This window comes from Loxodonta africana, chromosome 9 (genome assembly GCF_030014295.1).
Source record: "Loxodonta africana isolate mLoxAfr1 chromosome 9, mLoxAfr1.hap2, whole genome shotgun sequence".
NCBI lineage: Eukaryota > Metazoa > Chordata > Mammalia > Proboscidea > Elephantidae > Loxodonta > Loxodonta africana.
In genome coordinates, this window is record NC_087350.1 from 26,138,918 (window position 1) to 26,164,198 (window position 25,281).

The 25,281-nt window shown below is 41.1% G+C and overlaps 1 protein-coding gene across 1 annotated transcript in view; it reads left to right on the forward strand.

Annotated features, from left to right (window-relative positions):
* FRMD3 (FERM domain containing 3) overlaps positions 1-24,693 on the forward strand; it is a 364,989-nt gene extending 340,296 nt beyond the window's left edge. Inside the window, exon 14 of the mRNA XM_003407817.3 lies at positions 23,905-24,693. Within this exon, the coding sequence (XP_003407865.1) occupies positions 23,905-24,500 (596 nt within the window). The 3' untranslated portion in view covers positions 24,501-24,693. The remainder of the gene's footprint in view (positions 1-23,904) is intronic.
* The last annotated feature ends 588 nt before the right edge of the window (positions 24,694-25,281 follow it).

The window sequence follows — 25,281 nt, forward strand, 5'->3', positions numbered from 1 at the left end:
TCTGGTGTGACTAACTTACACTGCCTATTTAAAACCAAAAAACCAAATCATTTGCTGCCAAGTTGAGTCTGACTCACGGCGACCCTATGTGTGTCAGAGGAGAACTGCCTTTCATAGGGCTTTCAAGGCTGTGACCTTTTGAAAGCAGATTGCCAGGTCTGTCTTCTGAGGTATCTCTGGGTGGGATTAAATTGCCAACCTTTCAGTTAGTGGCTGATCGCTTAACTGTTTTCGCAACCCAGGAACCCTGCCTGTTTAAAGATGGCACAATCATTAGTGTATGAGACAGTCAGGACTACGAATGGATAAGCATTTATGTCGGAGTACTCACAGCAGTAGAGTTCCTGCATTTATCATTCTTATTCCCAGCAATGCTGTTGTTAAAGAGGGCTCAGCTGTGCTGTTTGAATTATATTCTGTCTGCAACAGTAATTCTCCAGTGGATTTTTATTGGCCATTCTCCCACCACTACCTGGTAATGCCTGGCCCCCCCAGGCAGTACTCTCAATTTACAGGCAGGAAGCACTCAGTTAATGTTGCTTCTAATAAGGGGAAAATAAAAGGAAGAGTATCCAGTACACCAAAACATCTTATGCATTTTCAGTTTTTTTTTCATGTAAGTTCATAATTTCATACTCATGACTATTTCTCTGAAATGGATAGGACAGATATTGTTGCTTACAAATGAGGAAATTGAATTATGTAGTTAATAAATTACCTGCCTGTATAACCTTGTTACTTAGTGGAAGTGGAAATATATTTCTCCAAAAATATACTCTTCCTATCATAAATATATTAATGCATTTTATATCATTACTATATTTTATTATTATATGAATTTTTGAAAAATCTTTTGAGGTATGTGATAGTCACAAGGCTCTTAATAATGGATATTTAAAGAGAAAATTTATTAAAAAGAACATTTAAAATACATAATGATTTTTTGTTATCTTTTAAATTGAAGTAAAAAAAAAAAACCCATTGCCGTCAAGTTGATTCTGACTCATACCGACCCTATAGAACAGAGTAGAATTGCCCCATAGAGTTTCCAAGGAGCACCTGGTGGATTCGAACTGCTGACCTTTTGCTTAGCAGCTGTAGCACTTAACCACTACACCATCAGGGTTTCCAAATTGGGGTTAGTAGTTGAATAAATAATTGAACATCAACATATCTCTGTTACTACCTTAGCTAACTGCCAAATCCTATTGTCAGAATACTACGCCTGTGAAGAGTTACCCAACAGCTCTTAAGGTACATGACATTCACAGTGATATAATAGAATGCTAGCATTTATCAAGTACCAGTTAATGCCCTTGGCTGCTAACTGAAAGTTTGGAGGTTTGAGTCCACCCTGGAGTGCCTTGGAAGATAGACCTGGTGATCCACTTCTAAATAATCAGCCATTGAAATCCTGTGGCTCACAATTCTACTTTACTCTGACACATATGGGGGCGCTGTGAGTTGGAGGTGACTCCACAGCAACTTTTTTTTTTTAAATTAAGCTCCTATTGTATACTTTGGACATGTTATTAGAATGCACCAGTACCTGGATAAGGACATCATGCTTGGTAAAGAGGCAGCAAAAAAGAGGAAGACCCTCAATGAGATGAACTGATGTAGTGACTGCAACAATGGGCTCGAGTATAACAATTGTGAGGATGGCACAGGACTGGGCAGTGTTTTGTTCTGTTGTACACAGGGTTACTATGAGTTGGAACTGACTCGATGGCACCTAACAACAACAACGTATCAAACACCTAGTTGCATGGGCACCAATATCATCATCATTTTAAAGATGGAAAACTGCATTTCAAAAAGCTTCTGTAACTTGCCCAGGGTCACACAGCTAGTCAGTCAAACTTTTAACAACTAGCAGTGCTCCCTTCCTACTAATTGGGGAGAAGTAACCAGCAATGACTGTTTAAAACAGGGCTTTGAACTGATTCTTCCTGGGTCAGTCATGGCCGAGGAAGTGTCCCTTCCAAAACAAAACTGGAACAGACTTGAATTTTAAAATTTTGGTGAACTGGGCTGAGAATCAGAACGGGAAAAATTACTGGTCAAAGCCCTATTAGAAACTTAATTTCCCTCTTAGAAAACAAGGGCAGCAAATATGTTGCATAGCAACCAAATCTCTTGCCTGTCAGATTTTGAGTAGAGTTGTAAACAGTAGAGTCTCATTCAAAGATGGCGCCCAACCATGCCACTATGAATGTGTGTCCCTCTCCATAGTCCTGCTAGTAATTCGATCTTATGCATCAGGCTCCTGAAAGGGATCACTATGCCTCTTCTGAGTCTCCCATTCCAGGGCTTTGATCCATAATTTTTCCCATTCCAGTTATTGGTCCAGAGCATCCAAATTTTAAAAATTTGGATCTGTTCTGGTTTTGCTTCGTCAGCCGCGACTTAATCCATTTGAACTAGTTTGAAGCCCTGGCTTAAAATTGGAAAAGGTATGTGTCAGGGCTGTATCCCTTCACTATATTTATTCAATCTGTATGCTGAGAAGATAATCCCAGAAGATGGATTATATGAAGAAGAACTTGGGATCTGAATTGGAGGAAGACTCATTAACAACCTTTGATATGCAGATGACACAACTTTGCTTGCTGAAAGTGAAGAGGACTAGAAACACTAATGAAGATCAAAGACTATGGCCTTCAGTATGGATTACACCTCAATGTAAAGAAAACAAAAATTCTTACAACTGGACCAGTAAGCAACATCATGATAAACAAAGAAAAGATTGAAGTAGTCAGGTATTTCATTTTACTGGATCCACCATCTATGTCAATGGAAGCAGCAGTCAGGAAATCAAATGACTTATTTCATTGGGCATATCTGCTACTAAAGACCTCTTTAAAATCTTAAAAGGTGAAAGATAGGAAGAATTTGATGACTAAGGTGCGCCTGACCCAAGCCATGGTCTTTTCAGTTGCCTCATATGCGTGCAAAAGCTGGATAATGAAAAATGAAGATTGAAGAAGAATTGATGATACATTTGAATTACGGTGTTGGCAAAGAATGTTGAATATACCATGGACTGCCAGAAGAACAAATCTGCCTTGGAAGACGTACAGTCGGAATGCTCCTTAGAAGCGAGGATGGCCAAACTTCATCTTGCTTACTTTGGACATGTTATCCATGTTATCAGGAGCTCCCAACCCTGGAGAAGGACATCATACTTGGTAGAGAGTCACTCGGTGAAAAGAGAATGACCCCCGATGAGATGGACTGAAACAATGGCTGCAACAACGGACTTAGACATACCTAATATTGTGAGGATAGCACTGGACCAAGCAGTGTTTTGTTCTGTTATGCATAGGGCCACTATGAGTTGGAACCAACTCGATGACACCTAACAACAACCAGCAACGAAGGTTCTGTTGGTGCAATGGTTAAGTGCTCAGTTGGTATCTGAAAGGTTGGCGACTTGAACCCGTGAAGCAGCTCCATGGGAGAAAGATGTGGCAATTTGCTCTGGTAGAGATTGTAGCCTAGAAAACCCTGTGGGGCAGTTGGACCCTGCCACGTGGGGTTGCTATGAGTCGGAATTAACTTGACGGCACACAACAACAACCAGCAATGAAAGGCTAAAGACACAGACAGTAGGACAAGAATCTAGGCTGTTTAAAATTTGCGTTATCTTCCCCTTGAGTAGTAAAAAGAGAGAAAGGAATGAGCACGTATTGAGTAAAAACAGCTAACATTTATTGAATAATTGATGTGCTAGGCACTGATCTGTGTATCAACTTCATTAATCCTTACAATGACCCTGGGGGGTCCATACTGTCTTTACCGTTCCCATTGTCCAGATGTGGAAACTGAGGACTAGAGAGGCCAAGGAGCTCACCCAAGAGTACAAAACTAATAAACAGTACAGCCAGTATTAGAACCCAAAGAGTTTGGCTCCAGAGTCTGTGCTTTTAAACCTTGCTCCCTACAACCACTTTGTAAGTTCTGGTTCATCGACTAGGAGTCAGCACTTTGTTAGTTCTGGTTCATTGACTAGGGGTCAGCACTATGTTTGGCACTTGACAGGCATTATCTCGTTTAATTGTCATAACAGCCATAAGAGCAGTTACTATCTCCTTTTTACAGTTGAGGCGCCAGGGCTCCAAGTCATCCAATGAGTCATCCAATGATTCTTAGCCACCCGCAAAGTAGAGGCAGGCTTGTTGCCTTTCTCCACGTCTGTGTCAAGAAGTTTGTCGCAGAAGCAGAAATGGAATTGGGCCTGTGAACAGCTCTTATCATTGACTCCTGTTCCTTCTCTTAGGCTCCTGTCTGATTTATCAGTGTTTCTGATATCTCATGACGGAAAATCAATTCCCCTCTTCACACATCCTCTGCATTCTTTAGCCTCTGGTCACTGCCCAGACATTCATTTCTGATGGTTCGAACATAAACATAAACTGATAGAGCATTCAAGGGCATTCAAATGTTGTGCTGTTGATCTTGTTCTTTGGAGCACAGTGCTCTGAAAGAGAACAGCACTCACTGTGAACTGTCGTGCAGAACCTTTGGGTTGGCTCCACATCCCTCCCTCTGTTGTGTTCTTCCTCTTGAAAGTAGCCACACCTTTGGGCAGAGCAGGGCAAGGCAGAAGAAATGACTGGCATGATATGGAATGCTGATCCTGCTAGACTTCCTCTTTCTAAATAAAAGCAGAAGATTCACCAAAGAGAGAAGGAAAAAGAATCTACTTAGAATCTCTGAAAAATAGCATAGAAAGTAAGAACAAGTTCAGGAGAGGGAAAAACTAAAGACATATGAAACACTAGATATTAGAGCTTTATTATTATTATTGCCATTGAGTTGGCTCCTGCTTATGGCAACCCCATGTACAGTGGAACAAAACGCTGCCCTGTCCTGCCGAATCCCCGTGAATGCTTGCAGACTGGATCGTCGTGATCCATAGGGTTTTCACTGGCTGATTTTTGGAGGTAGATCCCAAGCCTTTCTTCCTAGTCTTTATTACCCTGGAGGGTCTGCCGAAACCTATACAGCGTCATAGCCACACACAAACCTCCACTGATGTAGGGGTGGTAGCTGCATATGAGGTGCATTGGTCAGGAATTGAACCTAGGTCTCCTGCGTGGAAGTCTACCACTGAGCCATCATGGCCCCCACAGATATTATAAATAGTTGTAGTTACAAAATAATAATGGTAAAAGAAGGAAAGGGAACTTTTGAAATAAGGCGAGATTTCAAACTTGAGAATTGGTAGAGGATAACTCTCCTGGTGGAGCCTGGGTGGTTAACGCGAATGGTTAACACCTTGGCTGCTGGAGAAAGATGGAAATAAAGTGTGGTGGTTGTTTAGCCTTGATCTTGTTTCAGTTTTTTTACTTGCTTTCTTTGGTACTTTGTTTTCAGGTTTTGTTTCTGAGAGGTCTGTTTAGAGTGAGCTATCAGGTCACGTGCCGCTTTAATATTCTGAGAAGCCTAAGGATTTATCTATATATTTTTTTTAATCAGGAAAAGGGAGAATTTCACAGTATCGGAGCCAGGCCCTGCCACCATGCTGATGAACCCTCATTAACCTTTGAAATCCTTCATCTCTGTTACCGTAAAACAGCGATTCATCTACAACAGTGATTTTCAGATTTCTTCTTTGCGTTTTAAAGACTTTCAGGAGTTCTTCAAGAACCCCTGTCTTGGCGACTAATGAGGGAAGGCCTTTGTTGTTGTTGGCTGATGTCCAGTGGGCTCCTGATTCATGGTGACCCCATGCACGATGAACGAAACACTGCCCAGTTTGTGCCATCCTCACGAAGAGCTGCAGATCAGGCCATTGTGATCCATAGGGTTTCACTGGCTATTCTTCTGAAGTAGATCACCAGGCTTTTCTTCAGAGTCCTTCTTAGTGTAGAAGCTCCACTGAAACCTGTTCAGCATCATAGCAACACACAAGCCTACAAGTGACGGACAGGTGGTGGCTATACTTGAGGTGCATCGACCAGGAATCCAACCCAAGTCTCCTACAGGGAAGACCTAGTGGGTCTATTCCAGGGCCCTGCCACTGTTTTGGTATGTCTATATCTATTTTGGGCTTCTGCTCGGAATTATATCTTGAGAGGAATTGCAAAGGATTGACGGTATTGTGAAGTTTTAGCAATCTTTTCCCTTCAAGTTTTAAGCTTGAAAATTGACTAACCCTCTTGAGAGCAGGAACCATTGCACACGGGGCTGGTAACATCGTGGAAGGGAAGTGAGAGCCCCGTGTGAGGCCTCAGGCTTGGCCCACCCCCACCTCCGCTCACGCTACACAGCTGGCTGCCTCCTTCTCCCTTTCTGGAATTTACCGTGTAGTCTTACTCTTCCTCCTGTGTGCATTTTTTCATAAATGAGCTTATATTGCTTATATAAACTGCTTTTTTTCATTTAACAGTATATCGCAAGCATTTCCCACATCATTAAACTCCTCATAAGCATAAATTTTAATGACTGTACAATAGTCCATCACCATTCTCCCACTGGAAATTTAGATTTTTTTTTGTATAATAAATGATACTCTGATGAACATTTTTTATTCAAATTTTTTGTCAACATTTTAAATTATTTTTTCAGGGTAAACTTCACGAAGTGGAATTTCTGGGTCAAAAATACCACACATGTAAAACTCTTAATTTATTTTGCTAAACTCCTTTCCGGAAATGCTTAGTCAACTTACATGCCTGGAGTAAAATATAATAATGCCCCCGAAAGTAACCTTTTGTTTCATCAATAAAAAAAAATATATATATATTTTTATTAGAAAGGAGTCTTTTGGCCACAGTTGCCGTTTAAAGCAGAAAAACAGATGCGTGCATAGTAAAATTGCTTGAGGAAAAAAATTTATTTCTTCTGAAAACGGGGATGAGAAAAAAATACACAAAGAAGTAGAACTACAGCATAGTATCTGGGGCACAGTGATTAACTGCCAGTTAAATTTTTTCAAATATTATATTCTTGTTGTTAGCTACCTTTGTGTTGGCTCCTAACTCATGGCAATCCCATGCACAACAGAATGAAATGCCACCCAGTGCTCCACCGTCCCCGTAATCGGTTGCAGATTGGACAGTTGTGATCCATACGCTTTTCATCGGCTGATTTTCAGAAGTGGATTGCCAGGCCTTTCTTCCTAGTCCATCTTAGTTTGGACGCTCTGCTGCCTTCCTTTCAGTATCATAGCAACACATAAGTCTCACAGTACGTCATAAAAAAGTGAAAAGAGTTCACTCCCTGCATACTTACATCAGAACCAAGCACATTTTACGTCCCAGATGTACAAGCGGTAAGAGTTAGAATGTATCATTTGGATCCTGCATTTGAAAGACATTTGGTTAGGGGCAAGAGCAGTATCATCTCTCATTCTGGAGGATTTTTTTTAAATCAACCTGTATTAATTGGACGCCTGGGTTCAAATTATGGCTTTGCCACATAATTTATGTCTTGGTGTCCTTGGTCAGGTCAGTTAATCTCCATAAGCTATAGTTTCCTTATCTATAAAATGAAGAATATGTTAGAGATGTTGTGAGGATGGAGATGAATATAGGGACCTCAGTACTTTCTTCATCCAGTGCTGCACTGCCCAATACAGCAGCCACAGGTGGCAATTGAGTGCTTAAATGTGGCTGGTCCAAATTGACGTGTGTTATAAATGTCCTATATGGTCACTCTGAGTAGGAATTGACTCTATGGCAACAAGTTTTTTTTTTTTTCCCTAATAAGTGCACAGTAGAGCCCTTGAGTGGTGCACAGTGAATGCACTTGGCTGCTAACGGAAAGGTTGGAGGTTCCAGTCCACCCAGAAGTGCCTGGCAAATCTACTTTCAAAAAGTTAGCCATTAAAAACTCCGGAGCACAGTTCTACTCTGACACACATGGGCTCGCCGTGAGTCGGAGTCAGCTTGACGACAACTGTTCTATATATATATATACACACAAGTGTGCAACACACACCAATTTCAAAGATTTCATAAAAAAAGAAAGTAAAAATATTTCATTAGTAATTGTATATTGATTACGATGCTAATATTTGTTAAATGTTAAAGAGATAATAGTTGAGACATTTTGGCTTCAATAAAATGATTAAGTTAATTTTTTTTTTACTTTTTAAATATTCTTTTCCCTTTAATAATGTGGCTTACGTTATGTTTTCATTGGACAGTGCTCCTGTAGGAAATCAGAAAAACAAAACCCAAACACATTGCCGTCGAGTCTATTCCGACTCATAGCGACCCTATAGGTCAGAGTAAAACCGCCCCATAGAGTATCAAAGGAGCGCCTGGTGGATTTGAACTGCTGACCTTTTGGTTAGCAGCTGTAACACTTAACCGCTATGCCACCAGGGTTTCCCGGAAATCATAAAGCTCCATAAATATTTTTAAAAAGAAATCAGGGTGAGTTGTTCCCCCATTGTAGTCTTTCCCAATTGTCGTATTATCTTCTGGGAGCTTTTGGTACTTAGGACGCTGTAAGGCATTTGGGTGGGGTCCTCTGGCCTGGATGGTTTAGAGAGGCTGGGCTAGGGGAGATGCATAGTATTTCATTGTGTATTAGAGGAGTGTGTGTGGACATTTTAAAAATAGCATCCCCCTCCCTCCTGCTGCCTCATCCCTGATCCCGTCTGAGTTATTTCTGTTGGCCGCACTAGGAGCCTGACATTTGATTCATTCAGTGAGCCCTGCCTCGGTCCTTTAAAACAGAATGGATACTTAGCAAAAGGTCAAAGTCGCAATGGCCGGTGGTAGCTGCCCTGGGCTGTGACAGGCAGAGGAAACTAAGGGACATCAGAATAAGCAGTATGGCAAAATGCTTGGTCAAGATCCAGACTCGGAGAAGCCTTCAGCTGCACATGGTTAACCACTGCGGCAGTAATGTGTTCGTCCGTCTGCTGAGACATGGCTCCAAGATCACTGCTAGGAACGCCGGTATGTGCCATGCCCCGTAGTCATTCTGCGTCTGGAGACGTGTGGGGTTCCAGCTTCCTGCTCACAGGCATCTGGGGGAGAGGAGCCAAGCGTGAATTTAGTGCCAGGATGTCTGTGATAAGAATGGGGAAGAGAGAGACGGAGGGAGAAATGCAGAGACAGGCCCCAGTGTGAGCCAGAGAGTGCCAAGGCGAAACTCGAGAACCTGAAAGGGGGGTCCCTTGTGAAACAAAAAAAGGTATAAAGCATATATATCATAAGGCAAACTACACTATTGTCAGCAGCCGAGTTCAAAAGGAGGCAGTAGTGATGAGGTCAATTCAGATCGCTAGTAATGTGGAGTAATTGTGGAGAAAGCCGTTTGGATGCCTGAAACATACCTCCTTCCCACCCCCTCCCCACCCCCCCGTTGTTTAAAGGCTGAAATCTCAGAGGAGCTTGCCTGAATGAGGCAAAACAACCCCTTGTCTTACAAGCAGAGCTTTGCTGAAATATCGGTGTAAGAATTGGGATCAAATTAACATCCCACCAATTTTCTTTTCATTTAAAATATCCTATTTTATGTGTTATTTACGGCTCTTTGGGTGAACAGAGATTGAAATAGGAATTTTAAAAACGAGAGCTAACGTCTGGAATTAGCCATGTTGCACACGTATGTGCAGAACTGACTTCTAAGTGAATTGAGATGAAATTAATTGTATTTGTATAATACCATAAATAATGCATGTGTTCTTGTAAAAGATTCTTCAGAATGCAAACACACAAAATTTCTATTTTCCTTGATTCTAATACTCCCAGTAGCCACTCTATACATATTGACTGAAAAAACCAAACCTGTTGCCGTCAAGTTGATTCTGACTCATTGCAACCCTATAGGACAGAGTGGAGCTGCATCATAGGGTTTCCAAGAAGCTGCTGGTGAATTCCCGCTACCCACCTTTTGCTTGGCAGCTAAGCTCTCAACCACTGCGTCGTCACCAGGGCTCCACTGACATCTAGGCTGTAGGATATTTTTTTCTACATGAATGGGATTGTTCTCTATATGTTATAACATTTTTTTTTTTTACTTTCCTTTTTAAAAAATTGGCTGAAAGATGAATGCCGTGTAGTGTAGAGATACCACAATTTCTTTTTGTTGGGAATTATCACTGGAAGTTTGTATTTCTTATTTTTTGGCTGTGACAGACAGTGCTGCAGTACGTGTACATATGTAGGCATTTCTATATGATAAATTCTTAGAAGTGTTAATTGTTAGGCTGAAAGGTATATAGATTTTAAATTTTGATGGAAATGGGAAAATGATCTTCTAAAAGAAATTAAAACTCAATTTTTTTTTTAACAAGATGACTCTGAGAATATCAATCCCCCCCGCCCCGCCACATAATCACTACCTCTGATGGGACCCCAGACCCAACCAGTTTCTTAAATTTTTGTAAAAAGCCTGAAAGGAAAATGAAATCTCATTGCTTTAATGTGCACGTGTGGCTGAGCATCTTTTCAAAGGATAATTATCCATTTGCATTGCTTCTTTTGGGACTTGCCTATTTGTTTCCTTTGACATTTTTTGTTGTGTTTTTTCCTTAACTTAGAGATTTGTAGGAGTTTGTTTAAAATCGGCATAGTCATTCTTCGTCTTTTATAAGCGATCGATGTTTTTCTCCTAATTTGTCCTTGGCTTTCAATTTGGTTTGTGGTAACCTTGTGACACAGACATTTTTCGTATGTACAGATTCTTTCTGCATGTGGAGAATAGTAATATTTGTGTCTTCTAAATTTAATTTCTTTTTTTTTTTTTTTTAATGTCAGTTTCCCTCACTCCAAGATTATAAGTGTTTCCTGTGTTTTCTTATCCCTAATACTGTGTTGGCCTGAACTATTTGAAATTGCTGATATTCAACTGCTTTTGACTTTTAAAAGTGGCAGTTTCATGTGGTTCTGTCTAATATCTGGTTTTGTTTTTAACCTTTTAACGTCTTTGAAATTTTTATGTGTATACGACATGAAATAAGTTCTTTTTGTTGGAAGTTCGTATTTCTTATTTTTTGGCTATAACAGACAGAATGTACATATAGATAAAAAGGATCCACATTTTTTTGCTAATTGGTTAGCAAGTTTCCTCACAATTATTTATCATAAACAACTGTGGATTCTATTCAAGGGTCTCCTGTGCTGTCGTTATACTTTGTAGTATAGTTTTGATTCCAGGTAGATCAAGTTCTCCCCCCATTGCTCTTTTATTTTCTTCAACTCTTTTTGATTATTCATCTGTCCTTTTTCCATTTGTCATTTTTCTAAATGCATTGAGATTTGTATTGGAATGGCATTGAATTTTAGATTAGCTAGAGGAGAGCCAAATCTTCGGAATACTGAGTCCTTCTATTCAGGAACACTGTTACATTTCCTCATTTATCCAGATTTTCTTTTATGTTCCTCAGTTATGTTTTAACATTGTCTTCATGAGAGTTTGCATATTTCTTGTTATGACTATGCTGAAATATTATATAGTAATTTTAATCTGTGCATTTAGCTATTTTGAGTGATATTTTCCATCGTTATATTTTTATATCGTCTTTGCGCAGACTACTTGCTTTTTATATATTGACCTTGAATTTGAACACCTTACTGAACTCATTCATTCTCCTGGATTCTTATTGGAATTTCTTACCTTTGCTATTTAGATCACATCATCTGGAAATAGTGAGAGCTTTGCGTCTTCCTTTCCAAAATTTACTCTTCTTATTTTTGTCTTGGTCATATGACATTGTCTAGAAACACCAGAAGTGTATTGAAGAGTAGTGAGGGTTGAGTTTTTCTGTTGTGTTCCTGATTTTGATGGGGATTCTTCCAATGTCCTGCTGTTACATACGTTTGCCATTACACACGGTGATTTCTGTGGCTCTCCAGTAGATAACTTAAGTCTCTGCCTTAAGGAGATAAAAGTCTAGTAGGAAAAACCACAATAAATCTACATTGTAGAGCTCGGTACAATGACTGATAGTGATGACAGTGAGATTCAGGAGATGGACGACAGCCGTCTCCATTAGGATGCCATCAGCAGCAAGTAATAGAGAACCCTAACTAACACTGGTTTTAATAATAAACCCCAAAAAGCAAACCTGTTGCTGGGAAGTCGATTACCCCTCATAGAGACCCTATAGGACAGAGTAGAACTGCCCCATACAAATTCCAAGGAGTGGCTGGTGGATTCAAACTGCTAAGCTTTTGGTTAGCAGCCAAGCTCTTTACCACTGCACCACCAGGGCTCCAGTTTTCATAATAAACCAAAAAACAAACCTGTTGCCATGGAGCCGATTCCTACTCGTAGTTCCTATAGGACAGAGCAGAACTGCCCAAGACAGCAAGAAGTCCGGCGTCAGGGAGGATTGCAGGGTTGAGAACCCAGGTTCATTTCATGACTCTACACTGATCTTCTTAGCTGGCTGGGAACACCCTCAGACCAGCATCATAGGATGGCTGCCAGAGTTCCTGGTGTCTCCTTCAGATACAACAATGTCCAGAGGAAAAGAATCTGCATCTTTCCAGGATGTCCTTAGAAGTAAGAAATCTTTCTCAGAAGACCCCCCTCCATACCCTGCCACCATGCTGTCTCTTCTCTTCAATTTTATTTTCTGGGTAGTTCACATGCACATTTCCAAACCAAACACTGGAAATACCAAGAAACTGGAAATACAATGATTGGCTTAGATTAGTCATGTGGGAGAGACGTGGACAATAAAGAATCAATCATGGCAATTACCAGACAAGAAGCATCTGTATCAGAATGGAAATGGGGCTAGGAGAGCCTTCCCAGAGGAGGTGACACCATATGGGGTCTTAAAGAATGAGTAGAAGCCCTCCAGGTGCAGGAGGGGCATTCCAGGAAGAGGCAATACTCTGTGCGAAGACACAGAGGCATGGCGTAGCATAACATATTTGGGAGCCTCTAATTAGATGTGCAGAAGAAAGATGTGGTAGTTTGCTTCCCTAAAGATTTACAGTCTTGGAAACCCCCCAAACTAAGTGGTAGTCTAAGTTCTGTAGTCAAATACATTGGAAAAACAGTAGGTTAAATAAAGCAAAACTGATTTCTTCTCTTTAGGACTTATCACACATTTTAATATGCTCAGAATAATATTATTGAATGCTTACAATGTACCAGGAACTTTAAATGTGTTAACTCATGTATTCCAAAAACCAAACCCATTTCTGTCGAGTTGATTCTGACTCAGAGTGACCCTGTAAGACAGAGTAGAACTGCCCCATAGGATTTCCAAGGAGTGGCTGGTGGATTCGAACTGCTGACCTTTTGGTTAGCAGCCATAGCTCTTTACCACTGTGTCATCAAGGATCCTCTCTAACCATAGAACACTCTTTTCAAGGAATAGCTGGTAGCACCTTGAGGGGCACTAGAGACCTAGTGAACTGGGTTGAGCAATACTGCAGTAGCTTATTGGAGCCATGTGCATGGTTGAGACTCCAAGGAAGAGGGTACAGAGCGAGAAGAGCAGAGAGTCAAGGCCACAACAAATAGAGGTGAGAAGACTGTGGAGAAGGGGTAGGTAGTGTGGAATCATAAGACGGAAACCAAGAAAGTGTGGAGTCACAGGGGCCCAGTGGGGTGTAAGAGAAGACAGAAAAATATCCATTGGCTTTAGCAATATGGTGGTCATTGGAGACTTTGATGAGAACAGTTTCAATGGGCTGCTAGGGGCCGCTGGTGGCTGAAATGTAAGGGTAGGGAGTGCATGAATCCTTATGAGTTCTAGATATTGAAGTTATCCAAGATAGTGGTATAACTAAGAGTGTCAAAATGGTCATTGAGAATAGAGGCATGACCAGGAGATTGGTAGTTGATGATTACAAGGAGAAGAGAGATAGTCTGCAAGGATGACACCTCCCAGGATGGGAAGAGGGAATCAGTAAAATGCCAACCCATGTTTCCAGCCCTGGGTGTTGGGAAAGACGACATGGGAAGCATCGGGGTGCATGGATGGAAGGAGTATTAGGCTTTGCTGTGAGTGTGTCTCTGTGTGCCTGTGCCTGTGTGTCTAAGTTTCCATTTGTGCATACTTTCCTGACTTGCTGGGATGACTCTTCATAGGTTTTAAATAGAATGAATGGGCAGCCTCCCAAGGATGTCAGGAGGCATCAGGTACCTTTCTAGGGTGAAATGTTTTGCAGTATTTGTGCCTGAAAGTGAAAAGCGTTATCTGGAAAAGTAAATGCCCTTTTTAGGATCTTTTCTTTAAACCCATGGGACATAGGTTTTACTTGAAGGATTAAACTTTATCTCCAGCAAAGGGGAGGTAAAGGAGTTGCGTGCAGGTGAATGCCATTTGGTCTTGCTAAATTTTGGAGATGTGCATGCTGCTTACTGTGGCTAGAGAGCATTCTAGGGACTGAGAGCACATGTAAGACATAGTAAATTTTAAAGTTAATTTTATTTCTGATGTAGATGGTGAATCCCCATAACAGCAGAATTTTTTTTTTCTGCCTTTGATCTTGGGCTGACAGAATCACAAGAGAGCTGACATACAGTTAGGGTGACCATAACATTTATTATGCAAACCTTTTCAGAGTAAACAGGGCCCTTTAATAATTCTGCCAGGACAACAGGCATACAGTGTGACTGTCCTGGGCAAATGGGAATGAACAGTCACCCTTCATATAATGACACTTTCACAAATGAAACTGGGCCCATAACAGGGAAGGTTCCTGCTCCTTAGTGAAGAAGTGAGGGTCTTGCTGGGCCTCTCAGATCGCTTCTCTCAGGCAACATGGTGGTCTGGAATGAGCATGGGGTTCGGACTCAGACAGGCTTGGGCACACACTCCTGCCCTGTTGTTTCCTGGCTCCATGACCTTGTGCAGGTTACTTGATCTCTCTGAGCCTCAGTTTTCTCATCTCCTCTTATGGATTATCAGATAAAATCATGGACTTTAAAGTGTTCCACCCCTTAAAAATTCACAAAAATCTTAGTATCCTTATCTCCTTCACCTCTCTCACCATGTTTCATAATAAAGGAGAAACGAGCTCTGTTGTTTATGTGCAAGTGCTTGGTGCTTTCAGTGAAAAGATTTTTTAAGTGGGGCAGTTTATTGGCAGGCACCATTTAAGATGGAGCCACAGAACTGGAAGGGATCCAGTCCATTTTACAGGTACAAAATCTGACACTCAAAGAACTGAAGGGACATGCCTAAGGTCAGCTGGAAACTGAAGCCAGGTCTCCTAAACTCCAGGCCACTGCTCTTTCCACTGCACCATATTTGTAAGAAGTGGAGTTCTGGTCTCCTCTCTCATTCTTCCTTCATTCTTCTCTTCCTTCCCCGCAATTCACAAGTGTGGCATACCTCCCCTTGTCAGTACTGCTAAGCAGATCAACATAGGTAGACTGCTCAGAGTGTAGCCCAACTCATCAAGGGAAGGTTCCAGCCAATAAGCAATGAATATGTTGCCTCAGTAGTGACCTGTTAATTTTGAGTATGGTTGAGCAATGGTTTTTCCTCCTTTCAGGTCCAGAGTACCCCGCTCCCCGCCTTCCCCCCACTTCAATAACAAAGATCTTACATTGTCACTACCATCCTGAGATGAAACTCATAGGCAATACAGTCTGTTGTTGTTTGGTGCCATCAAGTTGGTTCTGACTCACAGCGACCCCATGTACAATAGAAAAAAACATCGCCTGGTCTTATGCCATCTTCACAATCGTTGTTATACTTGAGTTCATTGTTGCAGCCACTGTGTCAATCCATCTCGTTGAGGGTCCTCCTCTTTTTCACTGACCCTCTACTTTACCAAGCATGAGGTCCTTCTCCAGGGACTGATCCCTCCTGACAACACGTCCAAAGTATGTGAGATAAAGTCTCACCATCCTTGCTTCTAAGGAGCATTCTGGCTGTACTTCTTCTGAGACAGATTTGTTCGTTCTTTTGGCAGTCCATGGTATATTCAGTATTCTTTCCAAACACCACAATTCAAAGGTGCCAATTCTTCTTCAGTCTTCCTTATTCATCGTCCAGCTTTCGCTTGTATATGAGGCAATTGAAAACACCACAGCTTGGGTCAGGTGCACCTTACCTAGTCTTGAAGGTGACATGTTTGGTCATTGCAAAGTCAAATATGCTCTAACTGTAACACAAGGAGACTTAATAAAGTCTTTCAAAAGGCTTTGTTCTAGCATGACTCACCTGAAGACAGAATGAAGGAGTGAGATGCTTGTGCCTGTGCAGTGGGGCTCAACAGGCATCAATGGCATCACCCAGCAGAGGCAGGGTGATAACGTGTGCTATGTGTAGGCAACTTGGGTACCTTAGGCGCTCTTCATGGCACTGATGTGATATTCTGAGCTAGTAAACAACTCTTGGCAAAAACCTTCCTTCTGTTCACACAGTGGTTGCATTGCTAAAAAATTCAAACTGTGTTAAAAGTCACACCCAAAATACTTCAGGTTTAAATGTAAACCAGAAGTAAGTTTTAAATTCAGATCATTATAAATAGGTTTTCCATCTACACAGATGTGTGATAGGACCTTTGAAGGCTGCGTGGGATGCAAAATAATTTTTCATTCTGTGTGACCATCCTATACATTTCAGGGTGTCTGGTGTCCCTGGTCCCCACCCACTAAATGACATTAGCACCTCTAGTCATTGTGACCTCCAAAAAAGCCTCAATGACAAGAGTTTATTGATGGTTGCCAGGGGCTAGGGGGAGGGGAAGTGGGGAATTATTGCTTGAGGGGTGCTGAGTTTCTCTTTGGGGTGATGGGAGACTTTTGGAGATTGATATTGGTGGTGGTTAGACAGCATGGTGAATGTCACTAAATTGTACACTTAAAAATGCTTAAAATGACAATTTTTTGTTATACATATATTTTACCATAAAAAAAAAAAGCCTCTATGACTTTCTAAAATACCCCTTCCCCACTGGGTGGCAGTACTGCTTGCTTTGTACACTGCTCTGGGGTCTAGTCTGTTCTGTAGTTGGCTGTCAGCACAGAGTGACTCAGGGCCCCTTGGAGGGAACCAGAATGGTGGTTCCAATGATGCCATTTGCCTAAGCCTCCCAGCATGGGGAAAGGCCTGATGCTTGCAGGATGAGGGGCAGGGCCCTGGCAGGGGGGCGGGGGAGCAAGGCTGAAGGAGTAGCTCTTGTAAAAATGAGCCAGTTTTGTTTCCACCAAATGACAGCAGTGACAATGGCTGTCTTATGCTGGGTTCTTTAGAGGGGCAAAACCAGTAAAGTGTGTATCTAAATATATATTAAAAAAAAATAGACAGACTTATTTCAAGGAAATGGCTCATGCAGTTATGAAGGCTGGCAAGTCCCAAATCCATGGATCTGGTGGCAGCTGGAAGCTTCTCCTGACTCATGTGGTTGCAGGGACTGACGAACCCAAAATACGCAGGCCAGGTGGCAGGCCGAAGGCTTCTCACATCCCAAGAACCAGAGGTCAGAGAATGACGAGACAAATGCAGGATCGAGAGAGAGGGAGCTTTGCCAAAACATTTCTTTTTATATCATGAATGCAGGCCACACCCCCAAGGAAGCTCCACTTCCAACTGATTGGCTGCCTGTGTGCAACCAATCAGATTATGAAATAGGAGATGATGCACAGTGTCTGCCAAAGCACTGAGAATTGTAGCCTAGCCAAGTCAACATATAACATCACATGACAGATTCCAAAGAGGAAGAATATTCCCAAGTAGGTTTAAAGTTACTCCAAAGAACCCAAGCTCCAAAGTCTTTGGTAAGGAGGCAGCATAGATAAATGCAAAACACAGATGAGTCTTTACATTCTGAGATCACCATGTTTTTCCAGAAGTGCTTTCTCATATTCTTCTTTTCTGCACAGTTTAAATCCTTTCTACAACCTTGTGAGATAATTGCACTAGTTGCCATCAAGTAGGCTCTGGCTTGTGGCCACCCCGTGTGTGTCAGAGTAGAACTGTGGTCCACAGGGATTTCAATGGCTGATTTTTTTTTTTAGGTTGTATTTATCTTAAGTCAACCTTTTTTTTTTTTTTTTTAATAATTGTGCTTTAAGTGAAAGTTTACAAATCAAGTCAGTCATACAAAAACTTCTGCACACCTTGCTATGTACTTCTAGCTGCTCTCTCCCTAATGAGACAGCACACTCCTCCTCTCTACCGTGTATTCCCCGTGTCCATTGAACCAACTCTTCTCCCTCTTTGTCAATGGCTACTTTTTCAGAAGTAGATTGCCAGGCCTTTCTTCTGAGGCACCTGAGTGGACTTGAACCTAGGGGGCTATTATTACCCTTATCTTCAGACATTTGTTCTGGTGGCACCAATATTGCATTGTTTCATTCATAAAGGTCATTGCACACAGGCAAACTAGAGAAGGGCCATTAGCCAGTCCACTTAGCTATTTTGTACATACACAAGCTGCTAGAAACCTCAGCTGTGGTATTTGGGTTCTGCCCCAAATGTGCTCAGAGTTCATAGAGAGACTGGTTTCTTTTTTTTTAAATTGTGTTTTAAGTGAGAGTTTACAATTCAAGTCAGTTTCTCATACAAAAACTTATACACACATTATTATGTGACCCTAGTTGGTCTCCCTATAGTGTGACAGCACACTCCTTTTCTCCGCCCTGTATTTCCTGTGTCTATTCAACCAGCTCCTGTCCCCCTCTGCCTTCTCATCTCCCCTCCAGACAGGAGCTGCCCACATAGTCTCATGTGTCTACTTGAGCTAAGATGCACATTCCTCACCAGTATCATTTTCTGTCTTATAGTTCGGTCTAATCTTTGTCTGAAGAGTTGGCTTGAGAGACTGGTTTCTGAATGTAAATGTTGGCAATGCTTGTTCCATTTTTACCTGCTACAAATTTTGCTGTGTACTAAAAATGGTCTCTATAGTTAGTAATCAGCAATGAGAGGAAAAACGTCTAGTAGTGGCATCTGTCAGCAGTCTGCTGAGTGAGCTGTGTCATGGAGCACAGCGGGTCTTTTTGGGATGTGGTAACTTTGGGATCAAGACGAATGGTGCTGACTGGAATGGTCAGTGAGCAGTGGCCTGCCTGTCATCCATTGCCAGTGCTTCCCATCAGCATCATGTGATCCTTGCTGCTTCATTCCGTAGAGTATTCCTTCAAGTTCAATAATGACAATAATGGTATAAGAACATAATTATATATTAAAATGGGGAGGTATTGCTTAAAGGGTATTGAGTTTCCATTAAGGGTGATGAAAAATTTGGAAACGGACAGTGGTGAGAGCTGCACTACCTGGTGAACATAATGAATGTTACTGAATCATACATGTAAAAATGGTTGAAATGGCAAATGTTTTGTAATATATATTTTACCACAATAAAAAAATTCCAGAAGAGAAAATACAGATTGATATTCCTATTTTTAAAGTGTAATTGTAATGTTGTTGATGTTGTTAGGTGCCATTGAGTCAGTTTCAACTCATAGCGACCCCACGTACAACAGAATGAAACACCGCCTGGTCCCGCACCATCCTCACAATCATTGTTATGCTTGAGCCCATTGTTGCAGCCACCACCGTGTCAATACATCTCATTGAGGGTCTCCCTCTTTTTTGTTGACGGTCTTCTTTACCAAGCATGATGTCCTTCTCCAGGGACTGATCCCTCCTAATAAGATGTCCAAAGTATGTGAGATGTAGTCTCACCATCCTTGCTTCTAAGGAGCATTCTGGTTGTACTTCTGAGACAGGATTGTTTGTTCTTTTAGCAGTCTACAGTACAGTCAATATTTTTTACCAACACCACAATTCAAAGGCATCAGTTCTTTGGTCTTTCTTATTCATTATCCAGCTTTCACATGCATATGAGGCCATTGAAAATACCATGGCTTGGGTCAGGTGCACCTTAGTCCTCAAAGTGACATTATTGCTTTTTAACACTTTAAAGAGGTCTTTTTGCAGCAGATTTGCCCAGTGAAATGCATCCTTTGATTTCTTGACTGCTGCTTCCATGGGTGTTGATTGTGCATCCAAGTGAAATGAAATCCTTGACAACTTCAGTCTTTTCTCTGTTTATCATGATGTTACTTATTGGTCTAGTTGTGAGGATTTTTGTTTTCTTTATGTTGAGGTGTAATCCCTACTGAAGGCTGTGGTCTCTGATCTTCGTCAGTAAGTGCTTCAAGTCCTCTTCACTTTCAGCAAGCAAGGTTGTGTCATCTGCATATCACAGGTTGTTAACGAGTCTTCCTCCAATCCTGATGCCCCCGTTCTTCTTCATAAAGTTCAGCTTCTTGGATTATTTGCTCAGCCTCCAAAATGAATAAGTATGGTGAAAGGATACAGCCCCGGCACACACCTTTCCTGACTTTAAACCATTCAATATCCCCTTGTTCTGTTGGAAAAACTGCCTCTTGATCTATGTACAGGCTCCTCATGAGCACAATTACGTGTTCTGGAATACCCATTCTTCGTGATGTTATCCATAATTTGTTATGATCCCCACAGTTGAATGCCTTTGCATAGCCAATAAAATACAGATAAAAATCTTTCTGGTGTTGTGTGCTTTCAGCCACGTTCCACCTGAGATCAGCAATGATATCCTTGGTTCCACGTCCTCTTCTGAATCCGGCTTGAATTTCTGGCAGTTTCCTGTCAATATATTGCTGCAGCTGCTTTTGAATGATCTTCAGCAAGATGTTACTTGTGTGTGATATTAATCATATTGTTTGATAATTTCCACATTCTGTTGAATCACTTTTCTTTGGAATAGGCACGTATATAAATCTCGTCCAGTTGGTTGGTCAGGTAGTTGTCTTCTAAATTTCTTGACATAGACGAGTGAGGGCTTCCAGATTGTTGAAACCTCTCAATTGATATTCTGTCAGTTCCTGGAGCCAGGAACTGTTTTTCAACTTCAGTGAAGCTAGGACCTCTTCTTTCAGCACCATCAATTCCTGATCTTATGCTCCCTCCTGAAATGGTTGAACGTTGACCAATTCTTTTTGGTATAGTGACACTGTGTATTCCTTCCATCTTCTTTTGATGCTTTCTGCATCATTTAATACTTTCCGCATAGAATCCTTGAATATTGCAACTTGAGGCTTGAATTTGTTCTTCAGTTCTTTTAGCTTGGGAAATGCTGAGCGTGTTCTTCCCTTTTGGTTTTCTATCTCCATGTCTTTGCACATGTCATTATAATACCTTACTTTGTCTTCTCGAGCTGCCCTTTGAAATTTTCTTTTCAGCTCTTTACTTCATCATTTCTTCTATTTGCTTTAGCTACGCAACGTTCAAGAGCAAGTTTCAGAGTCTCTTCTGACATCCATTTTGGTCTTTTCTTTCATTTTTTTAATAACCTCTTGCCCTCTTCATGTATGATGTCCTTGATGTCATCCCACAATTTGTCTGGTCTTCGGTCATTAGTGTTCAATACGTCAAATCTATTCTTGTGCTGGTCTCTAAATTCCGGTGGGGTATACTGAAGGTGGTACTTTGGCTCTTGTGGACTTGTTCTAATTTTCTTCAGCTTCAACTTGAACTTGCGTATCAGCGATTGATGGTCTGTTCCACAGTTGGCCCCTGGCCTTGTTCCGACTGATGATATTGAGCTTTTCCATTGTCTCTTTCTACAGATGTAGGCTATTTGATTCCTGCATATTCCATCTGGCAAGGTCCACTTGTAGTCACTGTTTATGTTGTTGAAAAAGGTATTTGCGATGGAGAAGTTGTTGGCCTTGCAAAATTTATGCAATTTCCAGCATCGTTTCTATCACCAAGGCCATATTTTCCAACTTTCGTATTACAATCACCAGTAATTATCAATGCATCCTGATTGCATGTTTGATCAATTTCAGACTGCAGAAGCTGGTAAAATTCTTCAATTTCTTCGTCTTTTTTGTTAGTGGTTGGTGCATACGTTTGAATAATAGTTGTATTAACTGGTCTTCCTTGTAGGTGTATGGATATTATCCTATCACTGGCAACATTGTACTTCAGGATGGATCTTGAAATGTTCTTTTTGATGATGAATGTTCCTTCTTAAATTGTCATTCCCAGTGTAGTAGGCCATATGGTTGTCCAAGTAAAAATGGCTAATACCAGTCCATTTCAGCTCACTAATGCCTAGGATGTTGATGTTTATGTGTTCCATTTCATTTTTGATGATTTCCAATTTTCCTAGAGTCATACTTCATACATTCCATGTCCTAATTACTAATGGGTGTTTGCAGCTGTTTCTTCTCATTTTGAGTCGTGCCACATCAGCAAATGAAGGTCCCGAAAGCTTGACTCCATCCACGTCATTAAGGTCGACTCTACTTTGAGGAGACAGCTCTTTCCCAGTTGTATTTTGAGTGCCTTCTGACCTGAGGGGCTCATCTTCTGGCACTATATCAAATAGTGTTCAGCTGCTACTCATAAGGTTTTCACTGGGCAGTTTTTTTCATAGACTGCCAGGTCCTTCTTCCTAACCTGTCTTAGTCTGGAAGCTCAGCTGAAACCTGTCCACCATGGGTGACCCTACTGGTATTTGAATACTGGTGGCATAGCTTCCCAGCATCACTGCAACACACAAGCCCTCACAGTACAACAAACTGATAGATGCATAGGGGTAATTATAATAGTGAACATTTATTGAGTGGTTGTATTACCTAATTTAACGGAGCCGCAAAATTCATACAAATCTGAACGCTATTTCCTTTTCCTAAGTCACTGTCATTTCACGTCTAAAACAACAACAACAAAAAAGTTCACAGCCATTGAGGTTTGTGAATATCTGCACAAATTTGTAAGCTTTGACTGTGATCCCTCAAGGAAGTAGGTGAGGTGAGTCATCACTGTCCTTCTAGTCCTCCAGCCAAGAGCTTGCCAGTCTGAGTGCTGGGGGAATTGTGCTCTGGATGGTTTCCAGGTGTGCCCAGATATTATCTCCTCAATACCGGGGATGACCAAATGGAACTTGGGTAGCTCCTCTCTTCTCCCCACTGTGCCATACAAATATTTGTCATTTTCTAGGGTGTCATGTATGAAAATGAAAAAATATTTGGGACCCACTGCTCTAGACCACTGAATCTAAAGTGGGGTGGATGTATTACATTGAGTAGGCAAGAAAATATTGGAAGTTCTTTGTTTCTTTTATATTTTTTAATTGTTTATTTATTATTAAAAAGTGGGCAGCTTTAAACAACAGAAATGTATTGTCTCACAGTCCAAGAGGCCAGCAGTCCAAATTCAAGGACTTGTGCTCTCTGAGGCTCTAGGGGGAAGTTTCTTCCTTGTCTCTCCCAGATTCTCACAGCCCCAGACGTTCTTTGGCTTGTAGATGGGACCTCACATGGCTGTCCTCCCTCTGTCTCTCTGTGTCTCTTCCCCTCTTTTATAAGGACATCATTCAGATTGGATTAGGCATCACTCTGCTCTAGTATGGCCTCGTATTAACTGACAAGATCTTCAAAGACCTTATTTCTAAACAAGATCACGTTCACAGATACCTAACATATCTTTTGGGGGGACACAATTGGATCCATAACAAGGAGCAAAATCTAAGTTTGTGACTACAATATTATTGCAATTATGTAAAACTAGTAACCACAAAATTGTGCTTAGAATGAAGACTGGAAAGCAATGCATCAAAATAGTAAAGTGACTTCCATTGGACAGTAGACTGTATAATTTTACTGTGGTGTGTGATTGGATGAAAGTGCTGGCTTCTAAAAGATACCACTCATAATTAAAACATAATAGTGATTTATTGCAGTCTTATTCCTGCAGACATAACTAACACTGGGTATGTGCACACCTAGATGTTGTGAACGTTGCCAGACATTTGAGAAGGATTGGTTATTTTGGGTTTAGCATGTTGACCTTAGAGTTTATGGTACAGGGTCTATTACTAAAATCACTGTTAAAAGTCAGAATTCCACAGAACAATTTAACAAATTCCTTGTATTCCATTTTTCTGTTTGTTTCCACCTATGAATTTTTGTGAGAGAAAAAAAAAAATTAAAACTGAAAAAAAAATCTCTTTGCAGGTGTTCCCTTGCCTAAAGAGGACATTTCTGCCCCTTTGATCTCCAGCTCACCAGTGAAGGAAGCCCGGGGATATGAAGATCCCCCAAGTGAAGAGGAAGATAAAATAAAAGAAGAGCCCTTAACCATCTCTGAATTGGCATACAACCCCAGTGCCAGCCTGCTTCCCACCCCAGTCGATGACGATGAGATTGACATGCTCTTTGACTGTCCATCGAGGCTGGAGTTAGAAAGAGAAGACACAGATTCCTTCGAGGAACTGGAAGCAGATGAAAACGCCTTTCTGATTGCAGAGGAAGAGGAGCTGAAGGAGGCTCGGCAGGCGTTGTCCTGGAGCTATGACATTCTGACCGGCCATATCCGGGTGAATCCCCTGGTCAAGAGTTTTTCCAGGCTTCTTGTGGTGGGCCTGGGACTGCTGCTCTTTGTATTTCCCCTGCTCCTCCTCCTTTTGGAGTCAGGTATTGATCTCTCCTTCTTATGTGAAATCCGCCAGACGCCAGAGTTTGAGCAGTTTCATTATGAATTCTACTGTCCTCTCAAGGAGTGGGTGGCCGGGAAAGTCAACCTTGTTCTCTACATGCTAGGTTGCTCATAAAGCTAGTGTCTCCTATGACTAAGGGCTATATTCAATACTAGTGATTTTCTTCCCTGAAAACACTATGGTCTCAAAATGGTCCTGGGCCATCAACAGATATTCCTCATTCGTAACAGATTACGCCAACCCTTAAGTTAGCTTTCCAGAACTCACCACACTTAAATAAGTTTCCATCAAATACAGTTATTTTAGTTACAGGTCAAGAAAATGGCCTTGAAATAACCAAATATATGTTTATTTTTTATTATAGTGTAGTTTTACCATTTATCTATTATATCATAATACATTGAGCTGAATTAGATTGTCCTTTTTTAAAAAGAAAATAGCACCATTACAAGCTGTGAGGTTCAGAATCAGAATTTTAGTAAAAACCCAAGAGAGAGTTTTTGAATATAATCCTTAGTGAAAACAATGTCCTCTAACCAATGCCTATACAATGGAATTTATGCTGGGTTTTGTTTTTGTTTTTTTAAAAATATTTTTATGTGTTCAAAATATTTTGGTAAATTTTTAGCAAAAAAAAAAAAAAGAAGCCTCCTGGAGTTATTTAAGTGTACAGATTGTAAGATTAATACACAAGGGCACGTTGGGAATTTTTTAATTTGTTTTTTTAAGAATATTTTTGGCTGAAAACCCCATGATTTGTTGTACCTGCATATGAGAGAGTTGACGGTTAAAAGATGCTGCAGTAAGTAAGCTCCTAAAAGAGGTGATGGGTCTGGAGGATGTAGGAAAGAGCATCTGGTGGCTGCAGGGTGGCCCATTTGTCAATGGATTTGGA